Source organism: Myotis myotis, unplaced genomic scaffold, assembly GCF_014108235.1.
Source record: "Myotis myotis isolate mMyoMyo1 unplaced genomic scaffold, mMyoMyo1.p scaffold_m19_p_2, whole genome shotgun sequence".
NCBI lineage: Eukaryota > Metazoa > Chordata > Mammalia > Chiroptera > Vespertilionidae > Myotis > Myotis myotis.
In genome coordinates this window covers 132016385-132034677 of record NW_023416324.1, presented here as the reverse complement: position 1 = coordinate 132034677, position 18293 = coordinate 132016385, and the positions used below count along the sequence as shown (strand labels likewise).

Sequence of the window (18293 nt, the reverse complement as noted above, 5' to 3'; positions counted from 1 at the left end):
ATGAATGGATTTCATATGATGCCATTTCATAAGTATGATTTCAAGGACTACTTAATAATTAAATTTTCCTAATAAATTAAGTAGAAAAAGATATCAAATTGTGTATCACTATAATTTCTATTTTATAAATACTATATGCAGTCAAAGGAAATGTCAGTAAAATAACAGTTTCTTTCAATAGATGGTTTATATTATTCTTTATATTTTTTGTATGTTCCAACGGCTTTATGAGACTATATTACTTTTATGATTAAAAAAAAATTAGAAAATATATTTTCAGTTTAAATATTTACCTGTTTCTTGTTTGGTAAAATAGACCTTCTTAGGCCCATACCATATCCTTATCCTCAGCAAAGTTAGGTGTCCCCCCTCTTGCTCCCTCTGCACCCTAACTATTCCTTCTATTATTACATTCTTATTACGTTTATGATAATTGCCCTGCAGACCTTGAGAACAAGGATCATTTCCTATATATTTTAGTATCTTCAGTTCCTAGTAACATTCCTAATACAAAGTAGATACTGAATAAATGTTGGATAAATCAATAAAGCTGATAAATTATTTTAAATATTGTATGTCATACTGTTAATCTACATTTGACACATAATTTTATGACAGAAAATACAATAGCTACACGTTATAGCTATGGATGTCTTCTCAATCTTTTATAATTTCACTTAATGTGGAATATTGTGATCTGTATACTCTTACTGAAAAGAAGCATGAACTTTGCCCCAACAAATTACAGACTTTTAATTTCAGACTCTCTGACTCCTGACACCTAACTTAAAGAAAACAGAAGAAAAAGGAGGAGGAAGAAAAAGAAAATTAGTAGTTAACAACAACAGTAGTAGTAGTAGTATTAACAGTGGCTTGCCTTTGTCTTAGAGATTTCAAACATAAGACTAAGCATATGATGATAGCATGCAAAGTTAACTGAATTAGTTAACTTTAAAAAGAAAATATATACATATCTGAAATAGTGGTGGGACTATTCCATTCTAATCCTATATAATAAAGACGGAATATGCAAATTAACCCTCACACCGTCACAAGATGGCTGTGCCCACAGTGGAGGCAGGGTTCCCGTAATGAGCCATAATGAGCGATCGGTAGGCACTGGGCCAGGGAAGGGGCCCTGAGGATGCACCCCCTGCCCGGCTGGGCTTGACGGGGGACCTCAAAGTGTGCCCCCAACCTGGGGGACCTCAGGCCATGCCACCGCCCCAGTGCCAGGATGGGGGACATCAGGCCACTACCCCCTCACCTGGCGGGTCTTGAGGGGGGACCTGAGGCTACGCCCCCTGCCCGGCGGGGCTTAACGGGAGACCTCAAGGTGCGCCCCCGCACCCAGACCGGGGTCAGGGGACCTCAGGCCATACCCCTTGCCCCAGTGCTGGGCCGGGCGACCTCAGGCAGTGACCTCTGTCCTGGCGCCGGGCCAGAGGACCTCAGGCCCTGCCCCCCACCCTGCGGGGCTTGACAGGGGACCTCAGGCTGTGTGCCCCACCCTGGCCCGGGGACCTGAGGCTGCGCACCCTGCCCAGTGTGCTCCAGGGGACCTGAAGCTGCGCCCCCCCCGCCCCCGCCCGGCAGGGCTTGACAGAGAATCTGAGGCTGCGCGCCCCCCACCTGGTGGGGCTTGACAGGGGCCCTGAGGCTGTGCTCCCCCACTTGACAGGGCTTGATGGGGGATCTGAGGCTGTGCCCCCCTCCCAGAGCCGGGCTGGGGGACCTGAGGGTGCACCCTCTGCCCAGCGGGGCTTGATGGGGGTGGGGCCGGCCAGGTCTGGATCTAGCCCAATGGGGGTGGGGCTGGCTGGGTCTGGGTCTCGCGCAATTTCGAGGTGTGTGTAGGTGGGCGAGGACTTGACTCTGGGTCCCACGGCGTGCCCCAGACTCTGACAGGAAGAAGATTTTCATATACATTTTACTAATTTTCTTTCATCTCTGACACTTCTATTATAGAGAAAGGGCAAATAGCAATATTAAAATATTTCCTCTAATTAATTACCTTTTAAAGTGCATAAATTTCATGCACCGGGCCACTAGTATAATTATATGTCTAAAGATTATTTTTCCACTATGAACACATCAACATTTTGGGTGCTGTGTTGATGAATGATGAAGGCCCATGCTCCACAGTCATTAGGTATCTCTTAGCTCAAGAGCATAACAGATACAATGCTGGTGCTGTTTTTTTCAATGTTTCTTTTGAAATACAATTTTCACTGTCAAAGAACCACTTTTTAAGGACTGTTGTACAGATGATTTATACGAATTTTCAAAATGTTACAAAATAATCTAAGCTTCCTTTTTCAATGAGTTCACAAACTGGATTTTACTTGTCAACTGATGAGAAAAGAAAACCCAAAGGGGTCAGTATTTTAAATGTGACTGACTTCCTCTGAGGAAATGGATGACATGAAACATTACTGCAATAAGATACCTATATTTTTGTTATAAATCATACTCTTCAATTCATACTTTCCCACCTAAAAATCATGTAAATTTCTCTTGCACAGAAAACATGGTCACTTTCTAAAAAGACTACATATAAATCATTTTTAGCATATTTCCCCACTGTTTTTCTTAATATATTTAAATTAAAAATGAGGCAGACAATCTGATTATGTAGTATGTACATGTATATTATGTAATAGAAATGGTCTCAGAAATTATTTTGAGAGATAATAATAATAAATGTATACTTTCAATTGGCACTCTATAATTAGAATTGGCTTCTCTTCAATTATTCCTTATATCCCCTTCCCACATTCTCATCTTCTGAAAATGATTTGGGGGGACAGATGTTTGAGAGAAGTTGTATGTAACTTTTCATGTTTTATCAAGTAAATAGAAGATTCTAACTTTTCTAATTCTGTGTGGACAAATCAGAGAGTCCTTAATAAGTATACAATGAGCTCATCTGCTTTGAGATCTTTCTCTTGTCATCACTGTGCCTTCCAGTATGCTTTTCATGTTAAAATACCAGGTTAGATTATTTTCATGATTATATACATTCATTAATTTTTTAAAGAATTTTTGAAAGACTATTACATATATTTTACTATACCATATCCATTAATATTAGTCCTTCTAAAAAATTTAATATCAAGAAACTTCTAATAAATAAAGTGTCTTTTTTCATTTAAGTATCACATTCATAAAAATTTGTACAAGATTAATATTTGGTTGTAGAATATAGTGTTTTCATAAGCTAAAATTCTGAATACTATGCAGGCTGCCTATTTACTATAAATATGAATGGTTTCTGATAAGGTAAATGACTATATAGCCATAGAGAGCATCAAGTACCTTTGAATACATCTGTCAGCAAACGAAAGCAGACACAAGTCTAGGCCAATCAAGAAGTCTTCCTGCCTGACCAGTGGTTGAGCTTCAAGCTATGAACCAGGAGGTCATGGCCCAGTCAGTTGGAGATGATGCAGGAGGCAGCCAATCTCTTATCATTGATGTTTCTCTCTCTCCCTTTCCCTTCCTCTCTGAAATCAATAATATATATATATATATATATATATATATATATATTACAAGTTTTCCTTATTTGTTTCTCACATATCCTTTCTATTCCTTTTCTCCCTCTGAGTGCCATCTTGTCAACAATACCAGGTTAGGCAGTATTTACTTGCTAGCTTTCTAATTGTTCTTTGCAAATACAAATGAGGATCCACTATCAATCCAAAAGAAAGAGAAACTTTTTTGTATGTGATACAGTGATCTATTCATCCCTGATGAGAAAAATACTATAGCCTTTCTTCATTTTTTGGAGTCAGGAAATAAGAGAGATTGTGGCTGGAATTATTTTTGTCCCATTATCTTTTTAATCCCCAGACTTGTAGATTTCAGAGACTTAGAACCATTTTCTGTGCCTATAGCTGGGATATCCCCACCATCCCCTTTATCATTATAATCACACAGCCAAGGGGTTCAAGAATTTCAGCTGCTTCAAGTGGCTCCAAAACCTCACACAGACCAAGCAGCAGAGTCAAGGAATATAGTTTAACTGCTCAAGGAAAAGAATGGGCGATGGCTGGTATGATGGTCTTTCCCCATCACATATGACTGCATGAACACCTACAACCATTGTGACTGAGATGTCAATTTTGTGCCCTGTGGATACGCTACTAAAGTGATGTGGTGCTTGCGGGAGTAAGATGATGGAAGAGAGGAGAGGCCACTGAAAAAGAGCCCCAGTTGTTAGGACATAAGAAGGTGCCTATAGGAGCTTTATGTAAATGCAGGGTCTTTGTGATGATTGAAATGTTATATGACGTTAAGGGGAAATGTATTTACATGGGGAAAACCTAAACTAAACTATTGCTTTTAAGTAAAAGCAATACTAATAAAAATAAATTATGTGAATTGCTTTACATTTAAGCCTAATTACCATACAGCACGATAATGATCATATCATTATTTTTGTCAGATTAACTTTGCTCTAAATTTAATTACAGATGTGAATTCTAAATACTCAGCCCTTATAATTTCGTGTTTTTAAAAAATTATTTATTGACCCCCCCCCTTCTACATTCCAAGAAACAAATCATATAATGGGAATAAAAACCATTAGACAATCCCTGCTCCCATGGGGCTTACGGTCATGTTGAGGAGAGAGACGAGTACTGGGCAAATGTCAAGCAGAGGAACTAACAATCAATACATTTTTAAGTAAAGTGAAAGACAGAAGGGGGATATCAATCTCAGTCCTAGGGAGTCAGGTAAGAACCAGTAGAGTTAATCAAGAGAAAGGAGAGAATGAGTTAGAAGAACTTTTAAGCAAAAGGAACAGGAAATGCCTCAGAAATGAGATACTGTAAAGTGAGTGTGAGGAGCTGCACAGTTGGAACACAATGCAATGGAGTCCTGAAACATGAGGTAAGTGAAATAAGAATGAACCATATCCAAAAAGGACTTCAATATCATACTAAAGAACTTGACATCGTATGGCAATGGGGAATTACTGCAGAATTTCAAAAAGAAAAATAACAAGATCAGATCTACATTTCAGATCAGATTTGGCTTTATCATGGTGAGTGAAGTAGAGCTCACACCTGGAGATATTCAGGACAGTTAGGAGCCAGTTGCAATAATTTAGAGGACAGATGCTGGTAGCTTAGATTAGGCTAATAAGGATGAAAAGAGTTAGATGGGCTTGAGAAATATACAGATACAACTAAAATATCATAGTGATAGATTGCATATGAGAAAGGGGAGTTGGAGATGAACTTTGACTTGGGCAAATGCAAGGTGGTAGGCATGGCAATTATTGAGATACTAGAGCAGTGATGGCGAATCTATGACACGTGTGTCAGAGGTGACACACGAACTCATTTTTTTGGTTGATTTTTCTTTGTTAAATGGCATTTAAATATATACAATAAATATCAAAAATATAAGTCTTTGTTTTACTATGGTTGCAAATATCAAAGAATTTCTATATGTGACACGGCACCAGAGTTAAGTTAGGGTTTTTCAAAATGCTGACACACTGAGCTCAAAAGGTTCGCCATCACTGTACTAGAGGCCTGTTGCACGAAATTCGTGCACTCAGGGAGCGAGGTCCCTTAGCCTGGATTGTGAGAGGGTGCAGGCCAGGCCAAGGGACCCCACCAGTGCACCATCAGGACCGGGGAGGGATGCGAGAGGTTGGCCAGCCAGGGAGGGACTGCAGGAAGGCTCCAGAGCATGTCTGGCCTGTCTCGTTCAGTCCCAATCAGCCGGACCCCAGCAGCAAGCTAACCTACTGGTCAGAGCGTCTGCCCCCTGGTAGTCAGTGCATGTCATAGCTATGGTCAACCAGTCGACTGTCTGCCCCCTGGTGGTCAGTGCACGTCATAGTGAGCGGTTGAGCAGCCTTAGCATATCACTAGCATATTATGCTTAGATTGGTTGAATAGATGACTGGACGACCAGACACTTTGCATATTAGGCTTTTATTATATAGGATAGAAGAGAGGAAAAGAGACAGGTTGGTGGGATTTCTATTTTGTTTTCTGTTTTGTTAATGGGTGGGGCAGAAGTTCACTAGAAATTATGAGTTCTCTCTTGACAAATTGAGTTTCTGTATATCTGAGTGACTTCCAAATAGACATCTCTGGCAGAATACTGAATATAAAGTTCTGAGACAAAGGAGAAATAGCTGAGCTTAGACCCAAATTTGGGAGACAGTGTCTTATATCAGTTGAAGCCATCTGATAAATAGAAAAGAGCTCTAACTAACATTAGTTGCCTAAGGAAACCCAAAATGTATGGGATAAGCTAATTAAAAGCAAATTAAGAATATAAATAGAAGGAAAACATAGGATCCAAAGTTGCATTCTGGTTCAAATCCTGATGAAAGAATAAGGTGATGAAACCTAGGTTTGGGATGGTCCCAATAAGAAAACAATTTTAAACCACAGTAAAATCACTAGTGCCTTTTAAAAGACAATGCACAGTAATACAGTACTTCATTATCAGGGCAGGGGCAGAAGGAACATTCCAGCATGAGAACTGAAAGGGAAGAGATTGAGAATTACCTGGGTGTAGTCTTTGGAGGAATAAGATTGATAATTACCTGGGTGCAGCCTCTAAAGGGGTAAGATTGAGAATTATGAGGATGCAGCCTTTGGAGGAATAAGATTGAGAATTACGTGGGTACAATCTTTGGAGAAATAAAATGGAGAATTAAGAGGGTGCAGTCTTTGGAGGAATAAGATTAAGAATTTTCTGGGTGCAGCCTTTCCAGGAATAAGATTGAGAATTTTCTGGGTGTAGCTTTTGGAGGAATAAGATTGAGAATTATCTGGGTGCAGTCTTTGGACATCTACATAGGAAACCTTCTATTTGGGGACATCCTTGTGTCATGTTTTGTCACATTTATTTAAATTACATTAGAACCAAAATAAAAGTTTGCATTAACAGCCCTTACCTTAAGAGTTCTATCTGTAGAATCGGCAACTTTCTCCTTTGGCTTATCCTACAGGCTGCCTTCTGAGAATCAGAAGAGAACAACCAACTTCGATCATTTGAACATGGAGCATCAACTAACACCTAGGGAAAAAGAGAATACATAATGCAAATATGTGCTGAAAATACATCCTCAGACACAAAGTATATAGGGAAGCTATGTAAAACATGACCAAAAATAGCAAATAAAGACATTTCTTTTAAAGCCAAAAATACGCCATGATAATTCTTCTTTATGACATTTCTTTACTAATACTTTCAACAAATTTCCTGTGCACTTTCAGTGTTTGAATTTTTGGAGGGGAAAGAGAGAGGGAGAGAGAGAGAGAGAGAGAGAGAGAGAGAGAGGGAAAGAATATGAATGGGGGAGGACTAAAACTCTACTAATGTTCACTAATATTTCATATACTTGACAACTACAGCAAAAGATTTTATTAAAGTGACTCATTTTAAACAGATATTATATTTCTGCATTCTCAGCATTTATTTTTAGTAACTAATATTTCAATTTCAGTTTACTGAAATGTTCTTTTTCTTCAACTATCATATTCTGATATGAAATGTTACCAAATTAGAACAATACAATGCACATGTTTGTGTACTGATACAAGTAATATCTGATCTTTTCCTAAATATCTTTGAAATAACTGGAAAGAAAAAACATTCTATAATCTCCAATCCCAATGTTACCGCTTCCTTTGAACCATGCTGACCATCAAATGAAAACTACTTCCAAGTTCACTTATCAGAATTTCCCAGGGTACTAAAAAAACCGGTTTGGCTCAGTGGATAGAGCGTTGGCCTGCGGACTGAAGGGTCCCCGGTTAGATTCCAGTTGGGGGCATGTGCCTGGGTTGGGGGCACATCCCCAGTGAGAGATGTGCGGGAGGCGGCTGATCGATGGTTCTCTTCCATCGATGTTTCTAACTCTCTAACCCTCTCCCTTCCTCTCTGTAAAAAATCAATAAAATATATTTAAAAAGAATGTATCAGGCTCTGTCTGGAAACAGATGGAAAACAAAACAAAACAACACAACACAACAGTGGTATCCCTGGGCGTCCATCCGTTTGTCACAATGTAATAAAGTACCTTGTCAAACTTTTCAGGCTGGGCATCTCCCATTTCTCTGCCATCCAATTCAGACACTTTAATTACATTTTCCAAAGGCTCCGGGATGAAAGATTCTAACGTCTGCCTCAGCCACCTCAATCTCAGACTATCATATTCATTACAATGAAGATAACCTAAAGATAAAGAATTTTAAAGTTTTAAAATGAATGCAGTGGAATTGTTAAACTTCTACTTTTGGTTGACTAAATTTAAACAGAAATAAATGTATTATATTTATGCAGAAATAGGGCTCAAAGGTAAATATTATTATTATTCTTAAAAAAAAAAAAAACAACAGAAACTCACACACACTACATAAAACATTAATAGTTTTGCTTTTATACAGCTTCTCAGGAACTCTCAATATTTACTCATTCAAACTTAATTTTGGAAGTAAAAACCTGTAATATACAACAAACACCTCAATTCTCCCTTAAAGCTGTTAAGAGTAAATGACATATTCTATTACATATACAGAGCTCCTTCCAGGACAGAACAGCTTCATGCTAAATAAAGGAAGATGTGTGGTATGTGGGAAAAGCATGTAAAATGCAATTATCACTCTGGTTAGAAAGAGATGGGCCCACGTTATGAGCTGTGAGACTTCAGTGGGTGGGGTAGAGAGAGAGCATGGTTAAGCCAAACAAAGGGATGATTCACATCTGGGGCAGGATGGAGCAGGGCAGTGCAAGATTTCATTATGCTACTCAGAATGGAGCACAATTTAGAACTCCCTGCTGATTTCTTGAATTTTCCATTTAATATTCTGAGATCATGGTTAACCTTGGGCAACTGAAACCACAGAGAGAGAAAATGTGGATAAGGGAAAACTACTTTACAGAAGGCACTTAGCAAATGCCTCTCTCCCTAATAAAGTCCATGTTTTGATTTTCCTTTATTTGAATATATATATTTTCATTGTGCTATAAGTTATGTGTAATATAATTATATAATATATATTTAAATACAAGTATTTTTTTAAAAAATTCATAAAAGTATGAAGAAAACACATTAAAAATTACCTGAAACTTTGTCTTCAGATAACTGCCATTTAATATTTTGATAAATAAGCATACTGTATCTCTTTATACATATACCAGCACAAAAATTTACACAAATAGGATTATCTTTTGTGGTATCATTTTTTTCATGTCATTCTTCATCTACCCCTTCCACCAACTGCCCAACCACTCCATCCTTTATTCAACTATTACCAACTATTGGGCATTCACATTGTTGTCAGTAATAACAACATTCAATAAACATCCTTGTTTATTTTCATAATGTGGTTTTACTATTAGGTGGTAGTACCAGAGGAATGGATAGGTTTGAGTAGGGAAATTATTAATTTTAGTAAATACTACTACCATGGCCCTCCACCAAATTCCCACAAGAAGTGTTATTAGCCTGACATGGGATGCGATGTTGTGGTGTAATCCTTGACCTCTTAACAACTGAGCATCTTTCCATTTGTCTATTCACCATTTGGTTTTGCTTTTCTGTCAAGTGCCTATTCTTAGCCTTTGCCCCCCCCCCTTTTTTCTATTGTATTATTTATATTTTTCTCATTAACAAGACATATATTATAGTTATTAACCCTTTATCTTCCATCTGATTTGTAAATGTTTCCTAAATTGTCTTCTGAATTCATTTGAAGTATCTTTTTTAATATATATTTCACAATATTCTTATGGTCAGTCATATCACTTTTATAATTTTGATCTTATTTAAAGTGGTCTTTTCACCATTTGATTTTCATCTGATTTAACTAAACATTCAAGCAGATCACATTTGTCACCAACCTACACAGGACAGGAACCAGCTTACCAAGAGGGCAGGGTGAGACACTGCTCTTTCATGGAAGGCCTTCTGATGGTCCATTCAGGATGAGACTCACATTGGGCAGGTGGAGCTGTCCTGGCTTAAAAGCCCCACATCCCACAGGTGCCCATACCTCGTCTAACAACTCCACAGGCATAGCTTCCAGGGCCCCCACAAGGGACATGCTAAGTTAAGAATCACTGCACTTAAGGTTTATTTATTCTTTCTCCCAGTGCACATGCATTTTACCAATCTGGTCATTTTTATCAGAAGCAATGCTGCCTAGAAACATAGTGAAAATCTCTGCCAGGTTACCAGGGAAGCAAAGTAAGAGAACTAATTGAAGTTGAAACTCTAATGCAGAGGGGGATACATTTTTGTAAACCCTTGTCTCAAATACATACATGTATGTACAAACGTGTGTATATGTATATACATCTCTATATATTTATAACATGTGTTGTCTTCTTCTGATTGTCACTCTATTGTTAAAAAACTTTTAATTGACTTCCCATCATCAACTAAATAAAATTCAGGTACCTAGCCTTCAATTCAAGGTCTGTAATATTGAAACCTCAAGACAACCTTTCCATTTTAACCTCTCACTATTCACCAACATACTCTGTACTCCATCAAACCTGGCTGACTAGTCCGTTTCTCAAACATATTTTGTGCCTCTACTATAGAACTTACCATATTTTTATCTCAGATGAGAGGTGTTCAAGTGTATTGCTTATCTTTTCTACTACCAGGACTCCAAATTTCTATATGGCAATAGCTCAGGAGATGGCATCAATTTTGTTAAAGGGAGGAAGAGGTAGAAAATCAACTTAGAGCTGCATATGCACCGGTAGGATATTTTTATTATTTAGTTTTCATGTTTATTTTGAATGGTTTCTGGAGGATTTGCTAATGAAGCTTATGGAGAGGTGTCTCAAAGTTGTGTCTTAGCCTGGCATCACTAGAACACAGCTTAAGACAAATGTTTATGTTATCAAAAGGGTGCAATCCCAGGAAAGCATGAGTGAGAGAAAAAAAGGAAGTAAGTCATTCAAGGAGGGAGCACTAATGTAAGAAGGTCTGTAACCAAGCTGGCTACAGCTTAGCTCAGTCTCTCAGGATATGTCTGGAATTACTGAGCCTTGGAAGAAAAGACAAAGAACAATCTGCTAGTTTCTTCCTGTCTCCCGCCTTTCCTTGGTTAATGTTCATTCCAAGTGTTGGTAACTCCCACACACAGCGGGTCTGTGTTACCTGGCCCTTCCAGGCAAATGCTAAGGAAGCCAGAGAGTGCCAAGGCGAGGTATTGCAAGCACTCAGGCGTGGTCATCTCTGCTTGTCAGCTGGCCCCCTTCCAGAGGCTCCTCGGTTAGTGGCAGTGGTAGCATTGGCAGCAGACACCTGCAGGAAGGCCATAAGCCTTGGCTAGGTTCCTCCAGTCTGGAAATAAATCAAAGCAACTCAAGCTTTGAGGTGAGGGGTGGGAAGAAACACCAAGCCAAGCAAATCTGTGTGGTTCATAAACTGGGGCAAAGAGAGCCCCCGAAGTTACTCCCTGTCTCCGCCACTGCTTAGTAGGTACCAAGAGCAGCAAAGGGAAAAAACAAACAAACATGTCTTAATTATCTTCAATTCTATTTCTCCATTTTATGGTTTACAGATTTCATAGTCTATTTCTAGTCTTTTAATAGTAACCCTTAAGGTTTTAACATGGATATGTAAAAGAAAAGTCTAAATTAAGTAAAGTTTTACAAGTCTTCCTAAAAGATTCTTACAAGAATCTTGTAAGAATCCTTACCCAATTAGATGCCACTGTTATTATATATGTGGGTTTTATTTGGCTTACATTTTTAACTGCACAAAACATTATCATTGGCTTCTATAGCCAATGCCTGTTAGATTTTCCCAGGTGGAAAAATCTTTATTTTTTGGTATCTTCTATCTTTCAACTAGGATAGAGTTTTTGTTTTTCCTGAAGCATATCCTTCAGAATTGTTGGTGGCAAACTCTTATCTCTTTCTTTTTGTCTTAAAAAGGGGGGGGGGGGGGGATTTCACTTTTGCTCCTCCAAGATTTTTAGGTGACTATACTTCAGGAATCACAGTCATCTTTTCTTAGCCCATTGAAATCATCATTCCTCTGAATGTGGGGTTTCCGTTGTTACTCTCAAGGTCAACTCTCAGTCTAACTGTTGTTCCATTGCAGGTAAAATGTCCTCCCTGGCTTCAATTAAGATCTTTGCAGTTTCAGTGTTCTGTGACTTCACTATAATGGTGTACATTGCCTTAATTGTGGTTCCAAAATTTCAGAGGGTATTTCCCGCCCTCTCCCACCACCAAAGTTGAACAGTCCCTTGGAAAGGACAATTTCTTCCTAGTTTACCTGACATAGAGAGAACAGCACTTTTATGTAACTTAATCTAGTAGATGTTCTACTTGGGCAGTTTCTGGCTTTGTCTTCTATTCCTGCATTTTCATGAAGTAATAATCAACATGTAAGTTTTTTAAGATTAAGTAAATGCACTCAAGAAAGTCAAAAGCCACCTTCAATGCTCAATGTACCTTCTAGGTTCCTCCTATCTCTTAGATTTTGGCCATTGAGTATTTGGAAATGATTAATACATTTAATAATAATGTCATTCTTTAATATTATACCCTACCTACCCTTTTTGATTGTTTTCAGCAGGAGGGTTGGTTATGGTACCTAGTCTGCCATATCTCAGGAAACAGAAGTCTTAGTAATTTCTATATCCCTCACTGCTCTACACCTACCATCCAATGCCTTTCACAAAATATGTACTCACTAAATGTGGTTGAGTTTATTTGAAACATGCCATTATAATAAAAATACTTAAACATAATAGAATATTTACTACAACTGAAAATCAGGTAGTTTTTCATTAAATTATAGTGTTAGTAAGGATTCTCAATTCAGTGCTTTAAAACAGCTCCCAGTTGAAATCTAATTTTATCATAAATTACTGTTTTGCTTAGAGAATTTAATTTTAAATAGTCTTAGGTTGGTTAAACTTTTAAAAATATGCACTATACGGCATCACAACCCAGGTTTCATATAAATATTAAGTCTTATTACACTGAGATAAATTTCATGCTGAGATTGTCAAAAACTAAACAAAATATTGATGCTTTCATCTAAGTAGAAGGGGAGAGGTGAATTTAACAAATTCCTGAAAGAGTCATTAAGGCATTTATATATGCCAGCCTTTGGTCCATGAAAAGGAACTTAAAAAAAAGTTTCACTCATTAATTTATTTTGGTACACATAATTTAGAAAAAAAATAATTCTGCTTATTTTTTGTTCTAATTATTCCTTGGAGCCATAAGTCATAATGTGATTATTTCTTTGTTTGTCTAGTTGAATTTATTGGGGTGACATCCTGTATAATAAATGTGTAATATGCAATTTGATCGTCACACCCTCGCACAAGATGGCAGCCCCCATGTGGTCCAAGATGGTCACCACAAGATGGCCTGCAGGGGAGGGCAGTTGTGGGCAATCGGGCCAGCAGGAGAGGGCAGTTGGGGGGACCAGGCCTGCAGAGGAGGGCAGTTAGGGGTGACCAGGCCAGCAGGGGAGGGCAGTTGGGGGGGGATCAGGACTGCAGGGGAGGGCAGTTAGGGGTGACCAGGCAGGCAGGCAGGTGAACGATTAGGAGCCAGCGGTCCAGGATTGTGAGAGGGATGTCCTACTGCCGGTTTAGGCCCGATCCCTGGGATTAATATTTGACAAAGGAGGCCAGAACATACAATGGGGTAAAGATAGTTCATTCAAAAAATGGTGTTGGGAAAACTGAACAGATACATGCAAAAAAATGAAAATAGATCACCTTTTTAAATGATATACAAGAATAAACTCAAAATGGATTAAAAAAGTTAATATTAGACTTGAAACCATAAAAATCCTACAAGAAAATATAGGCAGTAAAACTTCAGACATCTCTCATAGCAATATTTTTTCTGATGTATCTCCTTGGGCAAGGGAAACAAAAGAAAAATAAACAAAATGGACTAAATCAAACTAAAAAGTCTTTGCACAGCAATGGACATCAACAAAATGAAAATATAACCCACAGAATGAGAGAACATAATTCCTGATACTTTTGATAAGGGATTAATATTCAAACTTATAAATAACTTTTAAAACTCAACACCAAAAATCCCCAAACAATCCAATTAAAATATTGGCAAAGGACCTGAGTAGACACTTCTCCAACGAAGACATACAGATGGCCAATAGACATATGAAAAGATGCTCAACATCACTAATCATCAGAAAAATGCAAATTAAAACCACAATGAGATATCACCTCACACCTGTCAGAATGGCTATCACCAATAAAATTAACAAACAACAAGTTTTGGCAAGGATGTGGAGAAAAGGGAACTCTCATGCACTATTTGTGAGAATACAGACTGGAGTAACCACTGTGGAAAACAGTATGGTATTTCCTAATATGATTGTTTTATATGTCCTTTTCTATGAAAAAATTGTAATAATGATACTGTCCATATAGTAAACATGCTGAAAAAGCTATCTGGAAACAATGTAACAAATTTACACAGAAATACAAAATGGTAATAATGAATTTTAAAATACATTTGAGAGTATAAATACCCTAAGGTTCTGGTTTATTAATCACCTGTTATGGACCGGGAACAGTGCTAGTTGTTACAGACACAAAGGTAAACTTCCAGGAGCTGGCTAATGGAGGATGTTGGACAAGACAGCAGCTGAGTAACACTGAGAGAATGTAGAACAGAAGCAACAGCTAATATTTTAGTGAAAACTTGCCACTCACCTAGGGCAATTTAGGCAACTTCTTTTTGTTTTGTTTAAAATGGGGACAATGCCCAAATAATGAGTTGCAGCATTAAATGAGATCATATGTACTGTGTTCCTCAGAGCCCTAGGACTTCAGAAAGATGTTTATAAAGAAATTCAATCTAAAATGCTGGAAGCAGAGACTACTAAAAATGTTTGAAAAACACAGATTTATGCAATGTGGTTAATTTAGTCCTTGGCACATACTGAGTGTTCCAAGTTGTTTTTTATTTTTATTATCCCACAAAGAAGATGCAACTAATGCAGGGAATTTAGGGAAGTGGATTCTTGAGTAAAAACCTGAAGAACGGAAAGGAGTTAGTAGGAGAAAAGGGGAGAAATAGCACCTATAGCAGTGTTGGCGAACCTATGACACACATGTCAGAGGTGACACGCGAACTCATTTTTTTGGTTGATTTTTCTTTGTTAAATGGCATTTAAATATATAAAATAAATATGAAAAATATAAATCTTTGTTTTACTATAGTTGCAAATATCAAAGAATTTCTATATGTGACACGGCACCAGAGTTAAGTTAGGGTTTTTCAAAATGCTGGCACGCCGAGCTCAAAAGGTTCGCCATCACTGACCTATAGGGTATGAAGGAAGCCAAGAGCAATTCACAGTAAAGAAAGGAATCTTTTTAATCTTCTCTATCACCAAAGATTAACCTGATGTCAAAAATGTATCACTAACAACAAAGAGAATTTCATGCCTGGAGAGATACAGCATGAAACTGATCAAGCCACTCTGCCAAGGTAAGTCATTCTTCATATATTATTGTTTTCCTATTTTGAATCTGAACTGTTTGCTCTTTTTCTATAAACACCAGGACTTATCACAGACTGTGTTGACCAAAACAAACAAACAACAACAACAACAACAACAACAAAACCAATGGATAGTCTGTCACTGTGCTTACAAGTGGGAGTAGCTAGACCAACAGAGAAGTAGAATAATTTTTTTTAACCAACCTCAAATATGAGCTATTTAATCCTTCAAAGTTGTAAGCCTCTTGGCCCAGAATAAAGTTCAGCAGTGATGCAAAGAAATTTGGTGTATAAGTGCACATTTAGCCAAGCCATCACTTTAAATTTTGCTTATAAAAGCTTTGATTAGCATTGCTTCTGCATTCCAAATTCAAGCACTGTAGCTAACCTAATTTGGGCTTTGAGCATCAGCATGAAGACATCTGTACTTCTTAGTAAACCATTATCATTAGTCCTACTTAGATGAAAAGCTACTTTACTTGGACCACTGCCTGTAGTTCATTACCCTTGATGTAAGAACAGAAGATTCTTCTCCACTTCAAAGTCCTAGAATATATTAATTTGTCTTAGGATTCCTCAATCACCTTCAAATCATCTTCCCTACCATAAGCATGTAAAATATTTACAGCCTACTAATAAAGATAATTTAAGATTAAAACACCCTCTCTTTAAAATGATACCAAAAATTGACATTTCTTTTCCACCTTTTGCAATACTAAAAATTCTATTTTCAAAACTGATATAACAGCCAAAATAAGAATACTGTCAAAGAGTACAGAGTGAAAGTAAAGCCCAGTACTCCTTATGACACGATTCCATAAAACTTCAGCTTAAATTATTACAAAATAATCTTTTGTTATTTCTTACATAAAAATACAGCAAGCTGTAATATCAGAGTTTTAATCACCATTCTGAAACACACAGGATGTTTGCTCTTAAATATACTGTTAACTATATATTTGTACCAAAGCTTAGTACAACTGGATTCCTGGTTCTCATAAAAATGTAATCTGTTTCAACAGGGAATGCTCTCAAATGGAGATATAAATGAGCAGTCTTCAAACTGGGATACGCATGGCCCGGGGATACACACAATGTTCTAAGGGATACAGTGGGGCCTTGACTTACGAGTGTCCCGACTAACGAGTTTTTCGAGATATAAGCCGTCTCTCGGCCGATTTTTTGCTTTGAGTTGCAAGCTAAAATTCGGGTTACGAGCCAGCTTCAGATACCCCACCGCTAGTTGGCGCAGCAAACGTCACAGTGAACGCCACAACATCAGCCCAGCATCACGTGTCTCACTCGTTCACTTTAAGCGGTTAGCTCTTAGTTGAAGCATCAGTGTTGTGCTCGCATTTGTGATTGCAGTTATTTTGCAAAACTTCGTTTTTTCAACCATGGATCTGAAGAAAGTAAGTGCGAAGGACAGTGCTGAGAAGAAGCGGATGATGTGCACTGAATTAAAGAAAGAAATTATTGAAAAACATGACCAAGGTGTGCATGTAATCGACTTGGCGAAGCAGTACGAGCGTAGCACTTCTACGATCTGCACCATACTGAAGCAGAAGGAGTCGACACAGGCTACAACTCCAGCCAAGGGCGTTAAAATAATTTCTAAACAGCGGACATCTATCCGTGAAAATATGGAGAAGCTGGTAATGGTGTGGTTAACAGAGAAGCAGCTCGCAGGAGATACCGTGACGAAGGCTCTAATCTGCGAGAAGGCACGAGCTATTTACACTGATTTGCTGCAGCAGACCCCAGGCACTTCAATGGACGAGGCATCGGGCGAGCCGTTTAAAGCCAGTCGGGGCTGGTTCGAAACTTTAAAAAGAGGACCGGCACTCACTCCGCTGTCAGAGATGGTGAGGCAGCGGCGGATATAAAGGAAGGTGACATCAACGAGCTCATCGAGGAGCACTCCGAGGAACTGACAGCGCAGGAGCTAAAGGAGCTACAGACGCAGCAGCACACGGAGGTTTTGCAGGAAATAGATGACACGGAGGAGGAGGAGGAGGAAGTTATCTCTGTAAGTGAGATAAAGGAAATGTTGGGAATGTGGGAGAAACTTTCAGACTTTATTCAAAAGAAACACCCAGAAAAAATTGCAACTGGGCGTGTGATGGAGCTATTTAATGACACTTGCCTAACTCATTTCAGAAATATTCTGAAAGGGAGGATGGAACAGAGCTCATTGGACAGGTTTTTATCGAAAACTCCTGTAGATAAAAGTGATGAAAGCGTGGCGAAAAGGGCAAAAATCAGCAAATAAGATTCAGTTATTCAGTTCAGCCTTTCTCCTCCAACTCCATCAGCATCTTTAAGTCGTTTGATCTCCAAGGTAAATGCTGTACATTAAACTTAATAAAACAAGTTTATTGCACTACATTCTATTGTTCAGTATTGTGTTTTTATACAGTATTCATTATTTTTAAATACATTTTTCTTATTTAAAAACATTTAACAAAACAATTGCGGTGTTTTTTGGATGTCCGAAACGGATTAATGGCATTTCAATTCATTGTAATGGTGAAAACTGATTTGACATACGAGTAATTTGAGTTACGAGCTCCGTCACGGAACGAATTAAACTCGTAAGTCAAGGCCCCACTGTATATGGGCGTGGACAGTTTCGTAAGAATCAATTTTCAGATCAACTTCCTAAAGGAGGAGAAGGCTTGAGTCAGGGCACCTTCACCAACTTTACATATGGGGAGCCAACTTCCTACCCATCCAGAAGCTTATTACTGAAAACTGTGCCAGGGCGTAGAAACCTC

General features: G+C 38.2%; 1 protein-coding gene across 7 annotated transcripts in view; it reads right to left on the bottom strand.

The window, feature by feature from the left end:
- Positions 1-18293, bottom strand: part of NSUN3 (NOP2/Sun RNA methyltransferase 3) — a 106002-nt gene that overhangs the window by 63953 nt on the left and 23756 nt on the right. For all 7 annotated transcript variants that reach the window (XM_036350331.1, XM_036350335.1, XM_036350332.1 and 4 more), the window contains 2 exons: positions 8063-8217; positions 6935-7056 (listed from right to left, as the gene is read on the bottom strand). In XM_036350331.1, the coding sequence (XP_036206224.1) occupies positions 6935-7056; positions 8063-8217 (277 nt within the window). The remainder of the gene's footprint in view (positions 1-6934; positions 7057-8062; positions 8218-18293) is intronic.